The sequence below is a fragment of the Cnephaeus nilssonii genome, assembly GCF_951640355.1.
Source record: "Cnephaeus nilssonii genome assembly, chromosome: 4".
In the NCBI taxonomy this organism is placed as follows: domain Eukaryota; kingdom Metazoa; phylum Chordata; class Mammalia; order Chiroptera; family Vespertilionidae; genus Cnephaeus; species Cnephaeus nilssonii.
The window spans coordinates 97,911,019-97,937,012 of NC_137075.1; the positions used below are offsets into that span (position 1 = coordinate 97,911,019).

Genomic DNA, 25,994 nt, shown 5'->3' on the forward strand with positions numbered 1-25,994 from the left:
GAGAGAGAAACTTAATTTTCCCTTGTTAGGCACAATTTGGACGGTGAAGGAGCTCCCCCAAATACGGCTGGATAATGTTTAGATAGATTAGTCATGAGTATAGGGGCTGATGAGTTGAGTTTTAGAACATTTCACCCCCAAAGAGTTAACTGGTGGTAATAAGGAAAGCAAGCCTGTCTAAAGATCATTGGCTTTGAATGTGTGGTCCAGAAACCTTGAGTTTCTTCCTCTCATATTCTCCAAACAGATTTCTTATTCATCCTGTCCACTCTGCAGCTGGGCTCTACTGTAGACTCATAACCAGGCTGTGAAGTTCTGATGAAAGCCTGCTTTCCTGGCTCCCCCAGGGACCTGATGAAAGGCTAATATTTACATATAACTGATACTTAGGACAGCAGAAAAAATAAACACCATCATAATACTCACTGTGGCCCTGAAGTTGCCTTTCTCTTTGCTTGTCTATGGTCTGGATTTATTTTTTGAGCATTTTGTTGTGGGAGCCTCTGAGGTGGTATGGTCGTAGGATGCGCAGTCCACTCCAGCCAGCCCCAGCCTGACTACCACATAGGTCATCTGCCTGGGTGGGAGGCAAAGACACGTGGGCGTCAATGCCCTTTCCCTTCTCCCTTCACCTCTCATAGATACTGGAGCTGCCCAGCCTGGGTGGGAGCCAGCCTGCTCTCCCCAGAGGGTCTGAGATGGGGAGAAAGAAGAACACAGAGGGTGGAGAGAAGCTGCCTTCCCAGCATTTAGGATGGCCATCTTCCTGTTGACAATTCTAATAGTGTCCACAAGCTGTGTGACCACGGGTAAGGTACTACGCTAGTCCAAGTTCATGTGTCTCATGAGGATGCTAGCCATGCCCATCTCGAGGGGTCATCATGTGGGTTAACTGAGTAAGCCTGTGTACTAGTAAGGGCTCAGAAAGTATTCTTGGAATATTGTTAATATTATTATACTAGAGGCCCAGCGCACAAAATCGTGCACGCGTAGCTTGCCACCACAAGCCGCCCTGCCCGCCCACAGTCGCAAGCCGCTCTGCCCACTGCCATGAGCTGCTGCTCATGGGCGGGGGGGTGGGGGGGACCAAGAGGTGGTCAATGCACCTCATGGCGACTGGTTGAGCAGTCGTTGCAGTCCTTACGCTTATGGTCCCTGGCCTTTTATTATATAGGCTATGAAATGACAATGCACACTGTCCAAAATCAAATACACTTTTTTTTTAAATCCCTGCTGGAAGGTCCCTCATTTTATAGATGAGGAAACTGAGGCTCAGAGAAGTTGAGTAACTTGCATGGTCTCAACACAAGTTGCTTCCATGCTCTACCTCTTCGCACTGAAGCAAAGACTTCTTGGAATCAGCCCCAGAAGTGCCTTGCTGGAGTGAGTCCAGACTTTCTCTCTGACACCCTCCCACTGCTGTTTGAAATATTATTATTTTTAATCATTTTTTGTTTTTAATTACAACTGACATATGTTATTATATTGGTTTCAGGTGTACATCCCAGTGATTAGACATTACATAACTTACTAAATGATCATCCCAATAAATCTCCCACCCATCTGACACCATACATTATTACAATATTATTGGCTATATTCCCTGTGCTGTACTTTACAACCCCATGACTATTCTGTAACAACCAATTTGTACTTCTTAATCCCTTCACCTTTTCACCCATCCCCTTTACCTGCTTCCCATCTGGCAACCATCAAAATGGTTCTCTGTATCTATGAGTCTATTTCTGTTCTGCTTGTTCACTTATTTAGTTTTTAGTATTCATTGCCATTTTATTGTTAATATATTTTTTTTATTTTTTTCTTCTTAAAGAAAACCTTTTTAACATTTTATATAATACTGGTTTGGTGTTATGAACAAAAGCTATCATTTAGAATCAAAGGACAGATAAAGAACTTCCTAGACAACAAAAAAAATACAGGAGTTCATTACCACCAAACCTGTTTGAAATAGTATGATGTGGCCTTTTAAAGTGCAGAGACAGCAGGGCGTACATCCTATACTCTCCTCAGGACCATGCTGGTGGATGTGAAAGTGCCCTTCCCCCCACACCAGGATATTCACTTTTGCTTCGGTGAAATATTTATGTGAGAAACACTTCTGAAGCAAGAGAAATAAAAAGCAACTGTGGCAACCAAATTAATACCATCCTTCCACTTCCTACCCGAGGCCCTTCCTACCCCGTGTGTGAGGAGGTAGAAAGAAGGATGCTGCCGGGGTTTTGCATTATTAGGGGCATTTTTGAGTTGAATGCATGTGCCTTTGTCCACCTCTCAGGGTCTGTGGCTCTCCTTCTATCCATTAATGGCTGAAAGAAAGCTCACATTTAATACATTTATGAAGCCACCTTCACAGCCACCCCATCATCCTGCCTCAACCCCTGGCTAGCTGTCTACTCCATAAATCCCTTTGCCGACTGGGACTAAGAATACTGTACACACAGAGCCACCTTTGTGCCCTCCGATGAGGGGTCTTTTCATTTCATCCCAGTGGTGTGAGCTATGAAGAAAGTGGCCATACATGCTGGGTTGCACCTGCCCTATGGTTCCAACATGATTATGAACAGAGCCGCCTTGTACTCTGCAAGCATCCTCCACTGAGCCATAAATCAAATGATCACCCTCGCCATCAGTGTGCACCCATCGGTGGCATTCTTTAGCCAGTCTCACACAGCTGAGTGATGATAGCACAGCTTTCTTTTTGGTGCCACATAAGGAAACAGATGATCTCACCGAGTACACAGATCATAGGAGAAAAGCCACAGACAGTTAGTGGTCCCCTGTGGGTCATTGTTCATCTCCGTGTCGAGCTAGCACTCGTGATGGTGTCTCACGCCATCCGGAGAGTGATTTACGCAGCCAGGCTTCGAATTATGGGATTACAGCACAGGGGACAGCTGGGAGGGAGAGGGGGGTCCAAGTGGTTGTTCCCCCTGTCACTCTTCCTTCACATCAACCTCAGGCCTGCCTCACTTGGGAGAGGCAGCAGTTTCTGTTATGCCTTCCAGGTGGTCCTAAAGCATAGGGGTAGTGGGGGGAGAATGGAGGGGGGGAGTTTTGGTTGATCTTTAAGCCAAACAGTACACAGCTCAGTTACCTCATTTCACTATCTGTGTGCTCAGACATTTCTAATGGGCTGGCTTATCTTCGCTTTTGCAGCCTGAATGCAGAGAGGGAGGCGGGGCAGGGGAGAAGCAAATTCAAAGCAAATACATTTAATTTTAAAATGTTTTCTTGAGTTCAAACGATTAAACTCATTTGAAAATCTTTTAGAAGATGATTAAAGTTAGAACTATGAACTCAATCAGAAATATTCTTATTGCACTAAAAATGATGCTATTAATTCAAGTGATAACAGTTGTTTGTGCTGGGTTTTCCCTGTATGTACATAACCCAAGTGTGCTTATTCGTTTTCATGCTGGTGGTTTGTTGGAGTCTTTCTGACTCATCGGATCTAGATAGAGTCAAACCTCATTCCCGGGACTAGGGATTGTATAAGCCTTAGCAAGAGCTCAGTGACTCACTGAAGGGCTTATCTTTTTCTTTCTTCCTTCTGGTTCTAAATCACACTCTGGCCCCACTGTGCCTATAACAATGTTATATTTAATTTCCACAAAACCGCTTCCCAAAGGCATTTGGCTGTAGACCCACTTTACTGAAGACTTGGGGGAGCGAGAGAGGAATTTACATCATAGATAAAGCAAGTTATAGTTGGATACTGGCAAAAATCCTGGGCAGCCCTGGCTGGTGTGGCTCAGTTGGCTGAGCGTCGTCCCATGCACCGAGGGGTCACGCCTTCAATTTCCAGTCAGGGCACATACCCAGGTTGGGGGTTCAATCCCCAGTCAACGTGTGTACAAGGGGCAGCCAATCCATGTTTCTCATATCTGTGTGTCTCTCTCCCTCTTCCTTCCTCTCTCTCTAAAATTAAAAAATTAATTAATTAATTAATTAATTAATTAAGTCCTGGGCAATGCTGGAACTGACCTGGAACCTCCCACAAGTCAATTGACACCCCTTTCTTTTTCCTTCCTTCCTTTCAGGGATTATTCTCTCTTTCTTCTGTTCCCTCCCCTCAGGGTATAAAAATCAACCTGTCCCATTTTTTTTTTTTTTAATTTTTAATGCAACACAGTTAAGCTGTTACCAGCTCCAAGAGCCAAATAAGGTTTGGTGCTTCCACTTCAAGGAATTCATCTAATTAGAATTGATCCCTTGGGAGGTCCCTTCTGCCTAAACTCTTAGATGATGCCAGTCCTTCCCCCTCATCTCTGTCTAGAGGCCAGCATGGCTGTGGGAGCGGAGTGTGTTCTGGGTACCACATGCAAAGGAAAAGGCAAAACCATGGCTTGGGCCCAGTCAGGTTTTGAATCCTGACTTCTCTAATTCCTGGCTGTGACACCTAGGGTAGTGGTCGGCAAACTCATTAGTCAACAGAGGCAAATATCAACAGTACAACGATTGAAATTTCTTTTGAGAGCCAAATTTTTTAAACTTAAACTTCTTCTAACGCCACTTCTTCAAAATAGACTCGCCCAGGCCGTGGTATTTTGTGGAAGAGCCACACTCAAGGGGCCAAAGAGCCGCATGTGGCTCGTGAGCCACAGTTTGCCGACCACCGACCTAGGGTAAGTTACTTAACTTTTCTGAGCCTGTTTTCTTACCACTGAAATGGGAGATAATTTTACTTTTTTGCAAGTTGTAGAAAGGATAACATTGAATAACACACAAATAGTGCAAAGGATAAAATGAAATCACACTTCTATAGTACCTGGCTCCATGCAAACACTCAACAAATGTTAGTTTCTTTTCCTTTCAACTGATACTTTCCTTAAAGTATTTATAAACTAGGGGCCCAGTGCACGAATTTGTGCACTTTGAAAGGAACTGTGGGCCACGAGGCTGTGGTGGGCACAGGGGCGGGTCTTGGCCCATCCTCCACGCCCCTGCCTGGCCCCTCCCTCTGTGGCCCAGTCCCATCTGCTGACAGCCCGGCTCCCACCGCCACTGCTCCCACATGCTGACGGTGGAGCAAGCCCTGCTCGCATCCGCTACAGTGTGGAGCTATTGGGGCTGCCACCAGCAGTGGATGCAAGCAGGGCCGGCGCCATCAGTGGGTGCAAGTGGCAGCTTCTGCCCCCATCACTCATCAGGAGGAGGGGGAGGTGGAGAAGCCCTCGGGGGGCGATCGGGCGGGCAGCCACTGCTCGCACCCGCTGATGGTGCCAAGCAGTCAGGACAGGGGCTGGCGCCAGCAGCAGGTGTGAATGGGGCCGGTGCTGGCAGTGGGTGCGAGTGCCAGCCAGGACCACAGCACACGGGAGCAAAGACTTTTCAGTAACCACCAGAGGCTCGCCCCTATGACAGCGACCAGGACCCTGCCTTGGTCTGATGCCCCCGCTCACCTGCTCCACCATCCCAGCACGGCCGACACCTGCCATGTTTCACGTGCAGCCCCTGGTGGTCAGTGCATGTCATAGCAACCGGTTGTTCGGTTGTTCCGCCATTCGATCTATTTGCATATTAGGGTTTTATATATATAGAAGAAGATTGCATTTATAAGTACTTTACATTATTCGTTTATAAATTGCATAATTCAGGGGGGAAAAACAAGACTGAAAAGGAATCCAGATTTTTTTTTTTTATGAAACAAATAATCCTCTCTGCTTATCTTTGCTGCAAATCTGTATTTTTACATGCAGCAAGGGGTCTGCTTATTATGTTTGTATGCAATACTCAGCACAGAGAGACTTGGTTGAAACCAAGCTCTCTTTGCAGCTTCATAGAAGTTGGAATTGTTAGTTATTGATGGCGTGATGTGAGGTCACCTAAGTGCCTGAGACCCAGAGCTGCTCCTGAGGTATTATGCCCAGGTGGGCCCATCAGCACTGAATAGATAATGAGGAGATAAACACTAGTTAGGGCCTGTTGCTGGGTCCGGTGGCACTCACAGCATAGGGAAAATGGATATCTTATTAGCAGAAAGGGCTCGCCATCTGTCTTTTCTCTACAGCAGAACAGAGCAGAGCCCCTGATGATTGTTGTCAATTAGGCCGATTTAAACCATCGGCAAAGACACCCTGCAGCTGGATTTTAAATTCTGGGGTGCCAGGATTAATGTTAGAAACAGTGGCCAGCATAGTATTTCATGTTCTTAAAGAAAGGGAAGAATCAAGTAAAGATTTAACAAAAGGGGATTTTTTTTCTATTGTCCAGTCAGTCGTCCCGGGGCCAGCCAGATCCAGCCCACGGCCTGTTTTTGTGCAACATGTGAACTAAGAATGGTCTTTGCATATTTAAGGGTTTGTAAAAGGAAAGGATAAATATGCCCCAAAAGCCTAAAATATTTATTATCTAGAGCTTTATGAAAAACGGTTGCTGATCCCTGGTCTAGAGAGTTTGAAATATCCCAGATTCATAAAGGCAACATATATGGGTGATTCGCTTTTTCACTTGTGATCTGATTTTGTGGCATGTCTGTTTTAACAAAGCTTAAAGGGCATTATTTAAGCATAAATACAGGGTGTCCCCCAAAAATGTATACCCACTTTAATAGCTGTTAGCTCAATTTTGAAAATGAAATGTATTTTAATAAACACTGCCGTTATAATTATTCAAAGTGTGTGTATACATTTTCAGGACACCCAATATAATCACATGTCAATATTGTATCTTGGGGAAGGCCTAGGGTGGGGCGGGGGTTGGTTGGAAGGGGGGCAAAAAGGGAGAAAATGGGAGACATCTGTAATACTGTCACATATAAATATATTAAATATATATATTTAATTGCATCTTGTAGGCTCCACCTGGGTTATTCCAGGAACAGGATCTCTAGTTGTTCTAGAAGTTGCTCTATGTCACCTCCCTCTGCAACTCCCACCTGTCCCTTCCTCGCCCCAGCTCACCTGTTTGCTCTTCCTCCCTGCTCTCCCCTCTCCTCTGGCCTGAAAGGGGTTGGCCAGGTCCAGCTTAGAAGGGCTGCTGAGAGATCTTCACTTTATTCTTCACATACCTCCCGGAAAAAGCAGACCCAGATTAGACCCTGAAGTATGAGCACGCTCGGGGAGGGCGTGGGCAAAGGCCCAGGAGTGTGAGGGTCTGTCTCATGGAGTGTCCTGCCCGGGCTGGAGGATTTAGTAATATCATCAATGTGGCCAATTTGGGGGGAATTTTAAGGTGTGTGGGATTCCAAATCCAGTGGGTCAGTAAGGAGTCACTGCTGTTTATTTTTAAAAGGAGCAATATGTGTCTGTGTGTTGGGGGGACAGTGAAATGATATTAGCTGTTAGTTAAACCCTGACTTGGTGGAGGGCATTGAGCTAAGTACATTACATAGGACCATTTCATTTAATTCTCCCCACCAGTGTGTGGTATTATCATCCCCAGTTTTCAAAGGAGGAGAGTTAGGCTTAGAGAGGTTAGAGTAGCTTCCGCAAGGTTCTGAAGATAGTAAGAGGCAGAGCCAGGGTAGGCTGAGCTAGTAGCCCAAGCTCTTGCCTCCTGTGCTCCTGAAACAAGCTCAGTGTAAGACATTCTAACAAACAGAAGAGAGTCAAAAGCAGCAGAAAGCCTGTCTTTCAGGAATGACCACTTTGGGTAACAATCTTTAGACAACCCTTCTACGCCTTTGCAAAGCAATATGCATGCAATTTGCATAACCCAGGGCTGGATTGCATAAACCTGTGCCTACAAATTTTACACAAGTGGCGCCGTTACTCTATACCCTAACTTTCCCCCACTTACAATGCATTTTCTCGTTTTAATTAGTGGGTGTGCAGTGTTTCTCTTAGTGACTGTACCCTCATTCACGTAACCAGTCCCCTGTAGATCACTGCAGGTTCTTGAGCAGGAAAATTCTTTTCCTTTAACTTTTTTAACCGAGCCTCATGCCTTCTCACTCTCTTTGCAGCATGCCCTTGACGCTGACAATGCAGGGGTGAGTCCGATAGGAAACTCCTCCAACAACAGCAGTCACTGGGACCTCGGAAGTGCCTTTTTCTTCGCTGGAACTGTCATCACCACCATAGGTAACCCGTTTGCTTGCCAATCTCGCTTCCTCCGCAGGCCATCCTGAGGAATGGCGCTTGTCAAACTTCTGTCCTCGCAGAATACCTGGCAGCTTAAGGCTGCAAGGAGGCTTACGAAACACTGTCACATTAATGCAATGGTCGTCGTGGCTTTCAATGAAAGGCAGCTGGCCGGGTAGCTTAGTCGGTAAGAGTGTCGTGGTGATAGCCAAGGTTGCAGTTCAATGGCCAGTCAGGGCACATGCAAGAATCAACCAATGAATGCATGAATAAGTGGGGGGGGGGGGGGAAATCGATCTCTCTCTCTCTCTCTCAAAATCATTTTAAAAAATAAACCAGCCTGGCCAGCATGGCTCAGTGGTTGAGTGTCGGCCTATGCACCAGGAAGTCATGGGTGTGATTCCAGGGCAGGGCATATGCCCAGGCTGTGGGCTCAATTCCCAGTGTGGGGTGTACAGGAGGCAGTCGATCAATGATTCTCTCTCATCATTGATGTTTCTATCTCCCTCTCCCTTCCTCTCTGAAATCAATAAAAATATTTTTTTTTTAAAGTGAGAGACTCAGGAGCCTTTAGTTTTTGAAAGGACCTCATGACAAGGTTAGAGTGAAAAAATCCAAATATGAATCAGGCAGTTGAACTCAGACTGCTCAATTGTGCTCAAATTCCTTTTTAAAAATTGTACTTTTTATTAAAGTTATATATGAAAGCATCATATAAATGTTCTAGAAAGTTTGTTTATGAAAAACAGCAGTTTTTCGCCTCCCCAGGGCAACTACTTTATTCTCTTTTGCTTGGTTATTTCGATATTTAGCTCCATAACTCTGAATATCACACTCGTGTAGCCACTTCCTGAATGTTCAGGTTCAGGGATTATGTCTTGACTTCCTGTGGTGGAAGGTGAGGAGTTAGTTCTCTTTCATCCGCTCCACTGGAGACGGCTCTCTTCCCATCCTCCTGTCCTCCCACTGTTGTTTAATTAGATCAAAAGTGAACATTTGCATTTCTTGGACTAGATAAATGCTCTTCATAACTGATCATATGGTGATCTATAATTACTTCTTTCCTGCAGCAATTTTTGTTGTATAATATTTGTGTGTCTCTTTTCTGATACTTGGGGAGTTTTATATTTTTATCTTAGGGATTAACTTTATAATTATAATAATATGTAACAACTTTTTGTGTTCTAATCTTTAAGCAATATCTAATACCTCCCTATTATGGACAATGACATTTCCTTCTGGACACCATCCTTTTACTGTTTACTTTTAAATTATTAAATATACTTCAGCTGATTTTCCCTCTTTAGATGATACCCCTTGGTTCTCAGCTATAATATAAGGTGAACTTAGCATCCTCCTCCTTTCCCTCTTCCGCTATCTATTATTACTCTCTGTGTCATTCTATAACATCGGGGTATATCATTTACATTCTGGTCTGTTCTCCTGATACATTTATTTTAGTTGTAGTTCTCAGTTAAATGTCGTCAGTATTCATCTCGAGTCTTTTTGCCATGGTTTTCCTCATCCTCACCCGATTGGCTGTAATTCATCTTCAAATAGTTGCCTTAAGAATGGCTCATGGGAGTAATATTCCCTAGGGTCTTGTGTTGTTCAAAATAACTTTCCCCTTGAATGGCAGTTTGGCTGGAAATGAAATCCTTGGCTCACATGATTTTCAATGCTGTAGGTGTTTCACTCTCTCCTGATGTTTTTGCTTTTGTGGAGAAATCTCATGTCAGCCCAATATTTTTCCCTTTTGTAAGTGACTTGATGTTTTGCCCAGCTACACAAAAGATTATGTCTTTATCTTTCATCTGATAACACTACTAGGTTTCGTTCCTTTGATTTTAGGAAAGTTTTCTTGATTGTCATCGCTAAACGTTTTCTCTGTTGTATGGTTTTAGTTCTGTCCTTTGGGGATTCCAACTACACATATATTACCACTTTTCTGCCTTTATTTTATGTCTGTAATTTTCCTCTGTGCCTTTTCAACGCTTCAGATTTGGTTTTCATTTTGGTAATTTTATCCTCTCTATTCCTTTTCTGTGTGTTCTTCACAGTGCCTATTCTGCCATCTGTTCCTTCCAATTTTATTTTCACTTCATGATCATTAGTGGATTTTTTTCCCCTTCCTATTTCTTTCCTGAATTCCATTAGCTCCCATTTCATCTTCACTAGGTACCCCACTACTATTTTCCTCATTTCTTGCATTGCTGCTTTGTGGTTTCTCTGTGAAAATGCTCAGAGGCGATGACTTCATAGTTCCTTACAATTTTGTCGGGTTGGGGCGACATTTTTCTACTGAATGTCTTCCATTCTTTGGTAAGTTATGCTGCTCTTTTCACATTCTTTTTAAAAAGGGAAGCTTAATATTTATGCTGGGCCAGGTTGTTGTTTTTTTAAATACTTGACACCAAACAAACTGGATCTTCCTGTACCAGCTATCTGCTGAATCTTAAATGGGGCTGGGGAGAGGAGAGCAGTGAGAGGCAGGTAGCTAGTTGTTCAGGTAGCACATCCCAAGGCTCTCCTTTCCTGCTGCCAAAGCGACGGCAGGCCCATCTGTGTTCTTCTATGAATAGTTCTGCCTCATCTGTTTTTTGGACCAGATTAAGCAGGGAGGGTTGCAGGGCGGGTGCGGGGAGGGGGGAGGTGAGGAGGCTTAAGCTGCTATCCCTCTTCAACCTATATCCACACCTGCTACAAACAAAGACATCTCTTTTGAAGTTTAAGGTGACACCCTCGCCATCATAATTGGATGTTTGCTGGCACTTTGTTAGATTTGCAACTGATGGGCTCTTTTGCCATTCTCTGTATTTCTTCTCCTTATTTTCTTTTCCTAAATGGAGGAATTGCTAGATGATATCCCTCTCCCAGCTCTGCTGACAATGAGTTGGACATGAATCTTCCCCAATACAATAGTGAAGTCAATAAAAATTCTCATTCCAAAGAATGGGAAACTCACAGCCGTGCCCATCCATAGAAATGAAGGGCAGGCATTGGGAGGCTTCCTTCATTAACACCTGCAAGGAGCTCTCCCATCTGCTGCTCTCTGAGACCAGCTAGGCCATCAGGAGGCTCTTCTCTCCCTTGTCCTTCATGACCACATGTTAAGTAGGTGCCTAAGGGTATGCCTCCCTTGGGGGGATGCACAGCTTCGATGATCCACTTCTTGGTGTACGTTTAGGAGGCTAAGGGTTGTTTTAGAGGCACAGCATTTTGTTTTTGTGTTTAGACCTAGCCTTTAGGATCTGTGTTGTCTCTACATTGGTGCAATCAAGAAAGTTATGTGCCATAAGAAAATTAGGAATGAAAGAGAATTGTTCTTTTTTAAAAAGACTCTTCATCTAATTATATGTCAGATTCACACTTGCAAATCTGCTTATCTATTAAGATCAGCTATTTTACAGATATTAGAGGTGTGCGTTACACTAGGGTCTGGGTCTAGAGGCCTTTTCAGACACTCCAGACAAGATTAATCCACAACCTCACAGCCCCAGCAGGAAAAACATTCAAATTTTCTCATTTTATAAAATGGTTAAATCAGAGTTTGTATGATGCATTGTTTCTTGAACAACTGTGTTCATTGGCCCACATGACCTTATGTGATAAAGGAATAGTGTTTCTAATGAGAAACATTTGATATGTAACATTTCCTGCCCTTTTTATATGTTAATTCTAGAATCTTTGAGTTTGTGCAAATGACACGTAGTCCTTGGTTTCTGATGCCTGGCATCCATTTACTTATTCTGATAACCATTTCCCCAGTGGTCCTCTTCCCCACTCTTGGCCTCCAGGTCTCAGGGGAAGGATCACCTTGTCTAGACTAAGAAATCCATTACTTTGCACGTGAGTGACCACTGTCCTTAGTTAAGAGATGGACATGAGATCTCTTAACTCATTGGGATTACCCTAATAAGAAACTCAGATCCTGGACTGTTACTTGACCTTTGGAGGAAGTGACTTCCTGTCTTACTTGGAGGTAAATCTGGAAAGAGATAGGCTCAGGATCCTGCCAGTCATTTTCTTCCTTTGATGAATTACTATGCCTGGAATTCAGCTAAAGAAGCAGAGTAAGAAAGCGGGCGGGGGGGGGGGGGGGGGTGAGATTGAAAAACAGGCTTCTTTTCACATCTTTTGAGCTTTGGATGGAGCTTTCCGTGAAGTGTTAAGAAATAAATGTTAAATCTCCTGTTTACCAGGCTCCATGCATTTCCTTTTCTACTTAAGCCAGTCTGCATCGGGTTTTCTATTACCCAGCACTGAAAAATATAAACTAATACACATGTATGGGTCAGAGATCATGGAGGGCCAGGCAGTATTCTCTGACCTCCATGGCCAGTGCCTGACCTTGCTGGACACTGCAGCTGCCATCGCCTACCTCCTGTGGGCCACTTGCTCTAGATTTAAAGTCGTAGGCAGAGCATCCCATGGGATGAGCTTCTGGGTTTCTGTGCTTGTGTCCTGGATGCTTGGGAAGGTGCTATAGTGGGAGGCAGGACACTGTGTCATACCGAGACACAGGCTTGGGACCTTTCCCCAAAATCTGAAGGAAAGTGGATGTTGAACAAGAAACGACTATAAAACAGGCAGGAAACAAAAACAAATAAAACCCAACCCAAACCATAAGCCTACTTCAGTCTCATGGCTCGGTGTTAGTGCTAGAGATTGGGTCCTTGTTCCATTCAATGAAAAAAGGCTATTTTGTCCCTCTTTCTCAATACATTGCAAAAGTAATGTATTGTAAGATGGCCACCATTTAGCTGGCTAAAAAATGGCTAACTTTTAACTCCAAATGGGAGAATATTTATAAAGTCACACAGTTCGAGGATTCTAAAAAGAACCATAGTACAATGTTAGTAGAATAAAGAGGCGAGGAAATAATGGTTTTTTCATCATTCATCACATTCGGGGTAGCAAAGCTTCTAAGGAAAATCAGAACTCACTGATCCTTTTAGTTTTTCCTGAGAAATTTTTTACAATTTAGGAGGCAGGCAGGGGGAAGCTGGAGCTGAGGAGCTGTCATTTCATTGTTTGTGAAGCACAAACATTCGCCTGCTTGCTTGAGTTCATATACAACATACTCCTGGGAACATGGCCCCCTATTACTAAGCTTCTCTGAAAAACAATCTTTGATGGGTTCCATGGCTTCTACCATCCACACTATGACCCCATATTGTTGGAGGCTAAAGCTGTTTCTTCCTTTAGCATCACCATGAAAACTTCATTACTTGAGGTGTGGTCTTCATCGTTGGTTGTTTTCTTTGGAAAGATCCCCAAGGGATTGCCGTGGCAAAGGTCATGGACCTTTTAAAGGCTCACCAAATTGCTCTCCAGAAAGACTTTCACGGACTGCATGAGGTTATGTACTTTTCAGACACACAAAAACGTGTTCATTGCTTAGAATGTAGGCAGAGAGATCGGAGGAATAATAGATTCTTTTCTGAAAAGCAGCGATACTACTGATACTACTCAGTATCAGAAGTCTCTTTTATCTGAATGGATCAAGGGCATCTTTTTTTTTTTTTTTTAAGAAAGCTTTTCTTATACTCAGACATACAGAAAGATTTGTAAGTGTATGGCCAAAGGGAACACATTTAGGCATTTTCCAAGCCAGGAGCCCCGCCACGAAGAAGAATGGGCTCAGCTCCATCTTTGTTGAGGTTGCCCTGTACCTGTCCCCTTTCTCAGTAATGAATGCTGATGTGAAAAAGCCCTCCTGCCCTTGAATGTGGACTCTGCTGGTAGATAGCCCAGTAACTAGCTTTTCTAATCATGACACTCACTCTTGTGTGCAGAGTCTTCCCCATAAACAATCACAAACAGAAGGGCCACAGGTGATGGCATCCTGACCAACAGCTCCCCAGTGCAACTGGAGTTTAGTATTTGAGGCATTTTGGGATTGAGTCACCGGACTCCGCCCACATCAGTGAGAGCCCGGGGTCAGGTTCCAGATGGTCGCCAGTAACTGTGTTACTTGCCTGGCAGCCTCATTTAAGAGCTGTGCCTGCCAAGGAACCTGCGCAGCTATTTCTAATTAACCAGCGCTGGATTGGGAGTTTAACCCATGGTTTTGGAAATAGCAGTCATTGTGGCTTGCGCTCACTGAGCGCTTGCTAGGTTCCAGGCACTGTGCTCCACACGCCTTCTCGCAATCTCTCATTAACCACATGAGGCAGGTACTGTTTATTAGCCTCATTTTACTGAGGAGAAGACTGAGGCTCAGAGACGTTAAGTAACTTGCCCACTATCTCACGGTGAGGAAGCAATGGAGCTTAGTAGCTTCATTCAGCAGGACCAGCTACAGAATGTGCGGGGCCCGGTGCAAAATGAAATGTGGTCCCCTTGCTAAGAAATGAGTAAAAATGTCCAAATGGCAACAGCAGTGCACTAACCACAGCACGGGACCCATCGAAATGGGGTTTCTGTTTGGACAGGTTGCACACCCATCAAGCCAGACCTGTGTGCAAAGACATTCTGGTTTTAGAATGCACGTTGTCACCGCACACCAGGCCTGCATAGCACGTGGGTTGGCAACGGTGTGACTTTGGCACGTAAATAGCAAATGGGAGCATCATCTGTGTGCTCCTCGGGCACACGTCCTCCCTAAACATCGGCCTTCTCTTCATGGGATTGTTTCCTAGCTGGGGGTCAATGCAGCTAAGTCCCACCTTGGTCCTTCTCATATGTTGCAAACTGTCCTCACTCGGGCTCATCTCCTTTGAAAGTCACCAGAAGCCAGTTGATGGAGTAGCTCCTTGGATGTCTTGGATTTGGGGTGCTAATCTTCTGGGCTAGGTCTGCCTCATTGATTGCTTCTCTGGTGGCTGTGTATCCCCTCTCATTTCCCAGCTTTCACAGCCCCTTGCTGCACCAAGAGATGCCCGCACCCCAAATCCAGCCATGGGCCCGCCCAGGTCAGTGAGCCAGCCCCCGGAGGTACATTTTGTCCCGTGTCCTGGCGCTGTGGGAGAACAGCAGAGTTTCCGGAGGGAAAGTAGGAGCCAACCATCTGTTTTCTCCCGGGGCTTCGTTTTCCTGGAGACATATGGCTGAGAAGTGATTTCTTCCTACTGGAAACCACGAGATGATAATCGCTAATGCTTACTGAGCGCCTCCTGTGCGTCGGGCTTCACATACACGTATTTAATCTTCACAGGCAACTCCTTTCACCTTCAGTAGCTATGAGGTGAGTGCTATCAAATAGCCGCACTTCTCAAATGAGGAGCAGGAGGCAGAAATGTTAGGTAGGTTGCCAACCTCCGAGAGTTAGTAAGCGGAAGAACCAGACAAGAATCCACATTATCTCTAGTTCTAGAGCCTACGTACAATCCTCAAACCTCCCTTCAAAGTTCTCCCAAGCATTCCGGAAGGCTGGGCAGGACAGTCTAACAGGCCGGGTAGAACTGGAGCCAAGAATCCAGGAATGTGGGTCTCCTATTGCCTCAAAGTTCCAAAATGGAAGTTCTAGGATTTTCCTAGAGTCACAGTGTTGACAGTCTAACTGCAGCAGTCACTCCCAGATAGTTCATTGGAGGCAGGGGACCAACATGCGCATGCGCACACCCATGCACAAAGTACAGCGTCACTCAGGAATGACAATTACTTTGTGTCTGATATGACATGATGCCATTAAATATGCTTAGAGATGTATTTAAATATCACTTCACTAGTGCCCTAACCTAAGAACTTTGCTTTACTTTTATTTTAGTGTTCCTGTCTGTGAAACACTGAGTAAATAAGGAGCCAATGATGATAATACTACTTTGCATTGTTATGGTACTTTACACTTCATTGATTTTTTTCCCCATGTTGTCCTTGAACCCCTCCAATACCAGGGTTTGCAGTGACTAAGTGAGTCTACGGACAACTGGGTAGAGTGAGGTGAATTGGATCTGGAGCCTCTGTCTTCTTACTTCTCTCTCATGCTCCTGATGACCCTGGATGATCCCTGACCCAGGGTGGGGGCAGGTCCTCTCTGAGAGGAAGAGGAAGGGTGCACAGCACTGGTCAGGGCTGCGAAGATGCCTAGTCAGCAGGTTCAAAGCCTAGGTTTGTTTGCCCGTGTCTGCAGAATATATTTTTCTGAGTTATTAGACTAAAAGAAAACCTAGATCCCCTGATAGTAGTCAGGCAATTATGAGACAGCCAAGCAAGAGTATGAGTGTTTTCAGAAGTTACTAGAATGTTTCCGAGAGGGAACCTTAAACCTGCATAATGTGAAACTGTATAGGCACCTTTGTTCCCTCTCCAAGAGGGCTATGTTATGTAAATCGGATCATTCTAGAGGGGGATGCTGAGAAAAAGGATTGTGTCCAAGTTCCTGAAAGCACCTGAAAAAAAGTTCCAAGGGTTGGTTGTTGTTGTTGTTTTTACCATTAAATCAAAATGGTGGTGAGTCAAAGAAATGCGAGATTTAGGAGGCTTCACTGAACACTCCTTGATGAAACAGCCACTGTGATTTAGATGATTGCGATAAGAGGTTTGAATGAATCCGAGTGGAAACTTGAAAAGGAAAATAGCAAGGTGACTCATTGCTCAAGGGCAGAAAGCACCAGTGAGCTCACCACATGCATAGGAGGAGGATTGATGGACCAATCACCAACGCCGTTCTTTACTGTGCTGCACCCCCAACATGCTGATAACCATGAACCCAATAACCCACCCACTGACGGCTTTCGAAACAGACCTCACATGAGTCACCCTGATATCGGAGGATAGTTAGGTGACTGCCTAGATACTCATTGACATGAAAACGAATAACAAATGATTTAGACTCATTTCCATACAAACTGTGCTACTGCCATAAGCCATTTTCTTCCAACACCACTGTCTTTAGTCCCATCCACATAGAGTATACGTATTCACTATACCTCAGTTACTTACTAGTATGTAATTGCTGCAGTCTTAAGATGTTGGTGTTTTCAAAGCATTATTTGACAAACATACCAGCAGACCTGGCTATGAAGGGTTTCTTTGATCTGTAAACATCCATTCCACCAACACACATTTATTTAGCACTTGATATCCCTTGATGCAAGAAGTGGGTGGGAAGATAGGCCGGACTCAGAGATGATGCAGGGTTCCCAGTAGAAAGAAGAGCCACCGTCCTTCCCCCACTCTTGACTGTTTTCAGGCTTCCCCAGGCAGGGCTGTGTGGTCCGTGGGTCCTTTCTGAACTTGTGCTAGACCACATAGCCTCCTTAGTGCGGAGCACCCATGGCCCTGGGAAGGCAAGTGTTGAAGGCAGCCACAGTCTGGAGGGGCTCATTTGCAATCTAAAAACGACAATGGCGAACCCTTCTCAGGTGTGCAGGTGTCCCTAGACCAGACAGGTCCAGGATGTTTGGTGTTTCTGAAATGGATTCTACCACTTTTCCGTTAGAAATGCAATTTTGGGTAACCACACATTTCCTAAAAGGTAATCTAACTAAACACATTAGATCCCGGAAACCTGGATCTTCTTAAAACTGTTGATAACAAAGACGGAAAGGAAGCAACGGGACAGTGTTCTGGCGTGTACGGGCCTTTAAAATGAAGTGCTCCTTTCTAAATAAAGTTCATCAAATTGGGGGTGGGGCTGCAGGAAGGTTTGGAAGGGTCTAGGAGTCTTTGGTTCTGTACTCTAATTTCTCTGCTACCTCACCACTCTCCCTCTCTCTTTTTAATATTTCTCACCAGGGTATGGGAATATTGCTCCGAGCACTGAAGGAGGCAAAATCTTTTGTATTTTATATGCCATCTTTGGAATTCCACTCTTTGGTTTCTTATTGGCTGGAATTGGAGACCAACTTGGAACCATCTTTGGGAAAAGCATTGCAAGAGTGGAGAAGGTCTTTCGAGTGAGTACTGCCTCTATGTCAACCCTGACCTCTGAGGTCCAATTGGCGTTAGCCCGGCGGGATCCAGGAGGGATCATCAGGGTCTTGTCATATCATTACCACTTTTAAGGGAATAGTCCGGTGTTAGGATCACATTTCCTGTGTGGCTGATGGCAGTCACAGGCACTGTGCCGAAACTCTTCTCTTCGGTAGTTACTTTCTGTAGAGTGGTATCTCTGGAATCACCACACAGAGGGTTAAGTATGGGTTTGCCAGCACAGATTTTGTGAAGACATGAAGCACACTTCATTTCTTCTTAAAGATGAAGATGAGTCCTTAGCATGTTTGCAATGAAGTAAAAACTGTAAATTCATCCATTTTGCTTTTGGAACTTCTTCCTTCCGCTTTATTGGCCAGCTCGGTGTCTTCAGGATGATCCTGGTTTCTGGGATCTCTTCCAGAGCCTGTCTTTTCTCGGCCCCTTTGTATCTGTCTCCCCGTGGCCCCTCCCTCTTTCTCCTTCCACTGCTGTGTTCCCTCAGCAATAGGACACTGACGTGCTAATTCATACTAAGGCGCTGATGACTGCTATGGTGTTAGTGGGTTTTTTTTTTTCCTTTTAAGAATACTTACCTTTAAACAAGGGACAAAAGTCTCAACTCAAGCAAAATTTATTTACTAAATATGGCATTCCTGGCATCAATGACAGTCATGTGACATAGGTGTGATTGGACTGGGGTTCCCAAGGCCCTTTAACGCACACCTATTCGTATGATTTCACAGACCACCTGCTTTGCTTTGGTGTAGGGCCGTGGTCGGCAAACTGCGGCTCGCGAGCCACATGCGGCTCTTTGGCCTCTTGAGTGTGGCTCGTCCACAAAATACCACGGCCTGGGCGAGTCTATTTTGAAGAAGTGGCATTAGAAGAAGTTTAAGTTTAAAAAGTTTGGCTCTCAAAAGAAATTTCAATCGTTGTACTGTTGATTTTTGGTTCTGTTGACTAATGAGTTTGCTGACCACTGGTGTAGGGTCATTTCTGCTCTTTTTCTCATTATTGACCTAATGTTCAAGTGTTCCAAACCTTCTTTAGGGAATTTTTTTCATGACTTAATATTTTAAAATGACACTTTGAGATCTTTTTCAGAATCCGGCAATGATGGGAAAGATAGGTCAGTGGTTAGCTCTAAATCTGAACTTGTTTTTCCCTCTGAGACAAGCAATCATGACCAGCTTTTCTTTAGAAGAATACAGGGAGTTCCCTACTTTAGTTTTGTTAGAACAGTTCCAGTTTGTCAGAGTGGATGAATAAGGCTTAGAGCCACCTTTATATAAGCTCAGTGATCCTCAGTTTACTCCTTAGCAAAAGGGGATAGAATTCTAATCTGCTTCATAATATTTGGTAATGATTAAATGAATTCATGTATAGAAAAAAGCCTGGCGTGGGGCCAGACACGTAGAGTTCAGAGCTGTGTGTCTGTCTCCTGAACGAAGTGTTTGTTGGCAGGGTAGCCGCCCATTCACATGCCATCCGAGCAGCTCAGCGGCATGTGGGTTTTTCCTGGAATGCCCCACAACCTTTGCTCCCTAAGTGCTGGCTAGTCAGCCAGCCTCATTAGAGCATGCACCCGGCTCAGTGGTCACCATGGAAACCGCCAGAGCTCAGTTTCTCTGCTTCTCAGAGGTTCAGGTCTGCCTGAACCAGACAGGGCAACCCTGCCTCCAGGAACAGTTCTCAGAGGAGCCCTTCTAGCCCTCACAGCTACAGAAAAGTAAATCTGGCGGAGCAAACACGCAGATGAACAGGATTCAAATGGAGATCCGGCATTTTTATATTTAAGTAATTTCTCAAGACCACGGTGTCTTTATTTGTAAAACAACTGCTTAGACTACGAGCTTTTGAAATTCTTTTTTTATAAAAAAACAAAATGAGGGACTGTATTCTAATCGAGGAAAGAGGTTGCACTCATTTGATGACACCAGCTACCAAATCTGGGGACTTCGTTCCCCCTAATGTATTTTGAACTTCAACTAGAGGACTGCTCTCCTTCCCCTGGAAGCTGCCTCTCCGTGCTTAGTTCAACGGGCGCTGGGACAGCCTCAAAAATCTCACATTTCATTTTTATACTGATGCCACTCCGTTCCAGGAAGCTGAGGGTGGTGTATTATGGAATTGGCAGCATACAAGGTAGGCATTTGCAGCCCAGTGGAGGGCGCTGTTGGCAGGGATGATGAGTTCCAGGAGCCATAGAAGCGCACTTCCTGGAGATACAAACAGCAATTTGGCTTGCTGCATGCGGCCTTGCTAGAGAACCTCCCAGCTCCTGCCATTCATTTAAACTATGGCCAGTTTACATCTAAAAGGCCAGTTACTCTTAGGTGATTGTTTGAGAACTGAAAACAACAAAACTTGGGGTGGCGATTTCTGGTTCCCATGGAGAAGGCTCATTGTTTTTGTTTCCTCACCTGCTCAGTGACTGTTAAGCCTTTCCTTTCGTCTGTTGTGGTTTTTGGGGGGATAGAGAGGATTTTTCGTGGAGTAAAGATAAAATATAAAGTCAGCCTTCCAGCTGCCTGTATTCTGAAGTGACAGGATTTGGGGCCTTCTACCACATCTGAGCCTCATTTTGAAGAGTTGCTGAGGGTGTCTGTATTATGTAGGAATGCTTCTGGCTACAGGGTGACAAGATGCTTGGGGTTAGCATGCGGTGAATAAAAGAAAACACCTTTTTGTCCTCTGAAGCTCAGAACTAGTTGAGAAATAAACATGGAAATAAGCATATTGACATTAAAGTGTCCACTTTATTGCTGATTAGCTCATCAGAGGATGTAGCTTTAGCTTCGGTGACGGAGGGACTTTTCACTATCTCACCCGTCATTGGATTTCTATTGCTTTACAGCAAATGATCGGCAATGCAGAGGCTTAAAAAAGCAACACCCATTTGATTTGTTATGTCACAGCTCTGGGGCTGACCACATCCCTGTGATGAGCTAAATTTGAATTCTGTCGGCAGAGAAGTTGGGGAAACAAATGGCAGCATGGGCCACAGGGGTCACAGCCGCTAGCCACACAGGCCCCTTACTGGGAAGCTGTCCTCCCTCCATTTGTCGTTAATCAGGTGACCTTTGGGGTCCTTGAATCACTTAGGGGAGACTGGATTATGCTATGGTAACAAATAACCCTCTGCCAGGGTCTGCTGCGGCCCAGGCAGCTCTCCGGGCTTTAATGGGTTTGAGGGAGAGGGGGGAGATGGGGGGACCAGCTAGGCATTGCACACTGGCTCTTAAGGGCTTTGGCCTCCAGTCACAGCCCTTTGGCCTGAACTAGTCACATGGACCCACCCAACTGCAAAGGGGGGGCTGAAAGGTTTTGTTTGATCTCCTGGAAGGGGCGGAGGTGGGAAATTGGTGAGCACTAGTCATCTCCTGTGCCTGTCCCCTGGGACTACTCCTGGGCTCCCTAGCATTTAGAACAGATGGCCTGTAGATGGCTCTTTGGGGAACACGGCTCCAGTGAGACTCTTCTCACACCGGAGGATTGGAGCCTGCGGGTTGTTCAATGACTTGCCTGAAGCGACACAGTCAGTTGGGGGCACAGCCTGGACCCGGACCAGTAATCCTGCCTCCTCGTCCAGGTGGGCCACTAATATTTACTGTCAGAGGTCTGAGCCCAGGCCATGAGTCCAACGTGGAGTTTAGGTGTTGTGAATATACCATTCGAATTCCTGGAGATGATTTTTGAGTATTTATGTAATACCCAGTAAAAATAATTCCTCCTAGGTTTCCAAGTGCAATCTGGGCAGTTGGCGGTTGAAGGATGATGATTTGGGGTTCCGCAGGGTTGATCGTGGGTCCCAAAGCAGATTTGGGGAGTGGACAGCTTCTGTGTCCCCTGCTGCGGGCTGGCTCCTTTGTGGGGCCAGGCCAACTGTCACCGGAGAGGATGCTGCAGGAAAACCGGTCTGATTTTGGACTGGATCCCGTTTTCTTGCTCTGAGCTGGACTTCGGCCTCTGTTGGGAAGCAGCTCAGGCTTTCTGATATTACCTCTGTAACTAAGGGACTCTTTTTTCTTCCTTGGCCTTTTCCCCCAAGGACGCCGCAGAAATGTTCATTTGCCTCCGAAGCCAAAGGAGCCTGGGTGTCGCTGACACATAATCACACATTATGCTAGGTTTATTGGTGCCACGATTCCCTGGGGACTTCGGAGCCTGCCAAGTGCTTAAGACCGGGTGACTACGATCTCAATCTGCTAATGATGCTCAATTAGTGGGCTAGTCAATCACTTTGGATTGCAGGAAGGGGCTGGCGGTGGAAGCCAAGGACTCCTGGAGGCCTCTGCCATGTGCCTGGCATGAGTGGAGGAGAGATTTGAAGGACACATTTGCAGGAGGCTTCTGTTTCTCACAAGGAGTCTTGAGCTAGCTCCCAGCGGCAGTGGGGTTCACTTGAAAAGATTATTTCAGGAAGATCAAAACCCTTGTTTTGGAAACTGGGTGTTATTTTCAGCTCTGTGGGTACAAAGTTCCAGTCCTAACAGTAGTGGAAATGCTCACTGAGGAATTAGTTATGCACATCAGGGCTGTGCCTAAACAAGTGTGGGGGGAAGCCAGGTGGTATAGCTGCAAGTGCCCCAGAAAGTGTGTGGAACTTCTGGGAAGTCACTCGTAAACCTTTGAATTTTGCAGGGAGACTCGGATTTGTCATTTGTCCAAGAGGATTTGACTGAGGTCAGACTGAATACTCTGGCACCTCCGTCTCAAAGTCTAGAGATAAGATGCAAATCTGCTTCGAGGTTTTAGTCTAGGCCAGACACTGGCTGTGGGCTTTGCCGAGAGTAAGCTGTGCAGCAACCCTCTCAGAAAGGCCGTGTCACCCTCTTCATTGTATGAGACCAGAAGGTACACATTGACCAAGGTCACCCAGGCCATAAGGAACAGAGCGAGGATTTTCAAGCCAGACTGAGTCTTTCCGCTCTCCTTCCTTCCTTCTTTCTCTTGTGAGGCAGGGGTAGCATCTGGTGATTCAGGAGAGTCTTTGTGAAAGGTTAGGATGATCTGGGACAGATAAAGATGAGAACACGTTCATATTGGCCCTGTGTCATCTGGCCATACGTTGAATTGGACCATAACCTCCGATTCTTTCCTACTCACCTGTTCTGTCTCCCAGTACTGGGTTGTTCTTAGCAAACATCTCTTTCTCGGTGTTCTCTACTCCTGAAGATCCATTTGGATTTATTTTCTTTATTTTTTTAGTTTTTTGATATATCTGTATTGATTTCAAAAAGGAAGGGAGAGGGAGAGAGAAATAGAAACATCAATGATGAGAGATAATCATTGATCGGCTGCCGCCTGCAACCCGGGAATATGCCCTGACCGGGAATCGAACTGTGATCTCCGGGTTCATAGGTCAACACTCAGCCACCCCGGCCAGGCTCAATCTAGGATTTAAATGCCTCCTTGCTCATGTCCACGATGTGACTAATGTAAAGGTGGGCTTCTAAAAGGGGCTTGTGCTATCCCGATAGCTGACTTGTTTTGACCCACCTCTGAGAGAGAAGTTGATGCATTCTCTACTCTCTGTACAACCCACTCATTGTTGACAATAAGAGGAAACACAGCTCACAGCCAAGCTCTTGGGCAGCCCAGGCAGCTGGTCGTGCCCTCAAAACCACACTTCTTTTTCTGGGCCTCACCGATTGCCTCAGAGCTTTCCTTCAGTGGAGTTGAGAACCTGGAGTTTGAGGGAGTCCGCACCAAGGTTTTAATTCCCACTGGGTGTTTAACTCAGTCCTAAACTCAAGGAACGAATTATGGAGAAGCTCCTCCTAAGCTGTCACCCAATAGAGCAGTGGTTCTCAACCTTCCTGATTCCGTGACCCTTTAATACAGTTCCTCATAATGTAAATATCTAGTCTTAGGCGACGCTGCTACCGGTTCTCAACCTGTGGGTCATCGCGACCCCCAGGTTGAGAACCGCTGCTGTAGAGCCTAAGACCATCGGAAAACACAGATATTTACATTACGATTCATTAACAGTAGCAAAATTACAGTTATGAAGTAGCAATGAAAATAATTTTATGGTTGGGGGTCACCACAACATGAGGAACTGTATTAAAGGGCCGCGGCATTAGAAAGGTTGAGAACCACTAGAGGAAAGTCTCTGGCATATTTCTGGGTTCGTTCTCTCCAAGGCTGTGCCCATTGAAGACATGATTCCATGGGTTTGATTAATTAAAGCAGCTTATATCTTTGCATTTGGGACCCACCACATGCTTTCGATCCACCACATGGTAACCTGTTTCTAAAACTTCCAGGTACTTTTGGGTTACAACTTTGATGCAAGAATGTTACAAGCACTCATTTCTATTAGTATCCTAGAGTCAGCTTACCAGGTGGACAATTTCCCATAGTCACCCCTCACCACCCACTTCACAGGCCAGTGTGGGTCCTCAGCAAGGCATGCTGACGTCATAGAATAATAATCCTTTGCCCTCTTGTAGAACTCTACTTTTAAAAAATTACATTTATCAATGTAAAACAACAACGGGTTTTTCTCTTACATCTAGCCCCATGGTACTTGTGTCAGCCAAGCAAGTAACAAACCATTCTAGTGCAGCTTCCAGAAACTGAGGTTCCTAAAAATTGAGAGATGCCTTTGTTGAGTCGCGTCTGCCCATCACGGAGCTGGTATACGATCCACAGGCTTACACTAGGGTGATGTTTCTAAATGACTGGTGTGTCAGGAGTCGATAAAAAAGTAGCTTTAGAACTTTTCGCATTAGGAAAAGGAAAATGATTAGAATACGTCATTACTGGGAGGCGTGCCAGTGTTTGGGACCTTTACCCCAAAGAGGCAGCTCCCTTGGGAGGTGCCAGCCTGCCGGGCACAGCCTGGTCACACTGCTGAGCAGGCTCTGGTGGCTTTGTATAAGGCAGGGCTGCCTGCCGGCATGGATCCAGCCTAGGTAGAAGAAATACACTCTGTAATTCTGGGGGGGGGGGGGGGGGAATGCTTTGCTTTTTATTTTCTGAGAAGAGCTGCATTTGTGTATCACAGCATTTTTGACCTACTGGTTTTGAACTGTGTCTTAGAGTTTATTGCTGAGTTTTAGCCTCTCGTTAGTATAGAGCTGTGTTTCTCCCTCTGTGGGCGGTGGGTCCCCAGGGGCCTGAAGTGCTGTTTTAAAGGACCCGAGAATCCTTTCGTGCATCTAGTATTGCTGGTAGAGAGAATAAAGACTGTCTTCTTCACACATGTACTGCCCTTTTCCTCATGTATAGAAGGGAGTTGTCATCACTTAAGTTCATTTTAAAAGGTGATAGTATATTTTTTTCTTGATATGTTTTCACAATCAGTGGGTACCAAAGGTTCTATTGTTCTGTGGGGATTGAGGAATTTTTTTTTTTATGTTCAAAAAGGATTCCCATCCTCAGGAAAAGTTGAGTACGAAGGGATAGAGCAACGCTGGCTTTTCCCATCAGCACCGTTTCTATGTTGTTTTGGGGGCTCTTTTCCCCATGGAATTTACATTTTTGTCCTGGCCATAGTCACATAGTTTCAAAGAGGTTCTCAATTAAGGTAACCCCAGGAATTACTGGGGTACTATAAAGCCTGCTTCAGTTTTTTATTTATCCCTAACTTTTTATTGTGGTGAAATATGCATTACATAAAATGTACCATGTTAGCTGTTTAAAAATACACAGTTCAGTGGCATTAAGTTCATTCACCTTGTCGTGCAAACATCCTCACCACCAATCTCCAGAATTTTTTTTATCTTCCAAAACTGAAAGTCTGTACCCATGAAATGATAACTTATTCTCCCCATGCCCTCAGCCCCAGTCACCGCTGTTCTACTTATGTGACGGCCCCAGATACTTCACACAGTGTTTTTCCTTCTGTGTCTGGCTTACTTCACTCAGCATAATGTCTTTAAGGATTCATGCATGTTGCAGCATGTCAGAATTTCCTTCCTTTTTAAGGCTGAATGATATTCCATTGTATATATGAACTGCATTTTATTTATCCATTTATCAGTTGATGGACACTAGGGTTGCTTCACCTTTTGGCTACTGTGAATAATGCTGCTAGGAACACGGTTGTGAAAAATCTGTTCAGGTCCTTGCTTTCAG

General features: G+C 45.0%; 1 protein-coding gene across 1 annotated transcript in view; it reads left to right on the plus strand.

Annotated features, from left to right (window-relative positions):
- KCNK10 (potassium two pore domain channel subfamily K member 10) overlaps positions 1 to 25,994 on the plus strand; it is a 109,430-nt gene that overhangs the window by 50,544 nt on the left and 32,892 nt on the right. The window contains exons 3-4 of the mRNA XM_079768928.1: positions 7,928 to 8,045; positions 17,727 to 17,887. Of these exons, the coding sequence (XP_079625054.1) occupies positions 7,928 to 8,045; positions 17,727 to 17,887 (279 nt within the window). The remainder of the gene's footprint in view (positions 1 to 7,927; positions 8,046 to 17,726; positions 17,888 to 25,994) is intronic.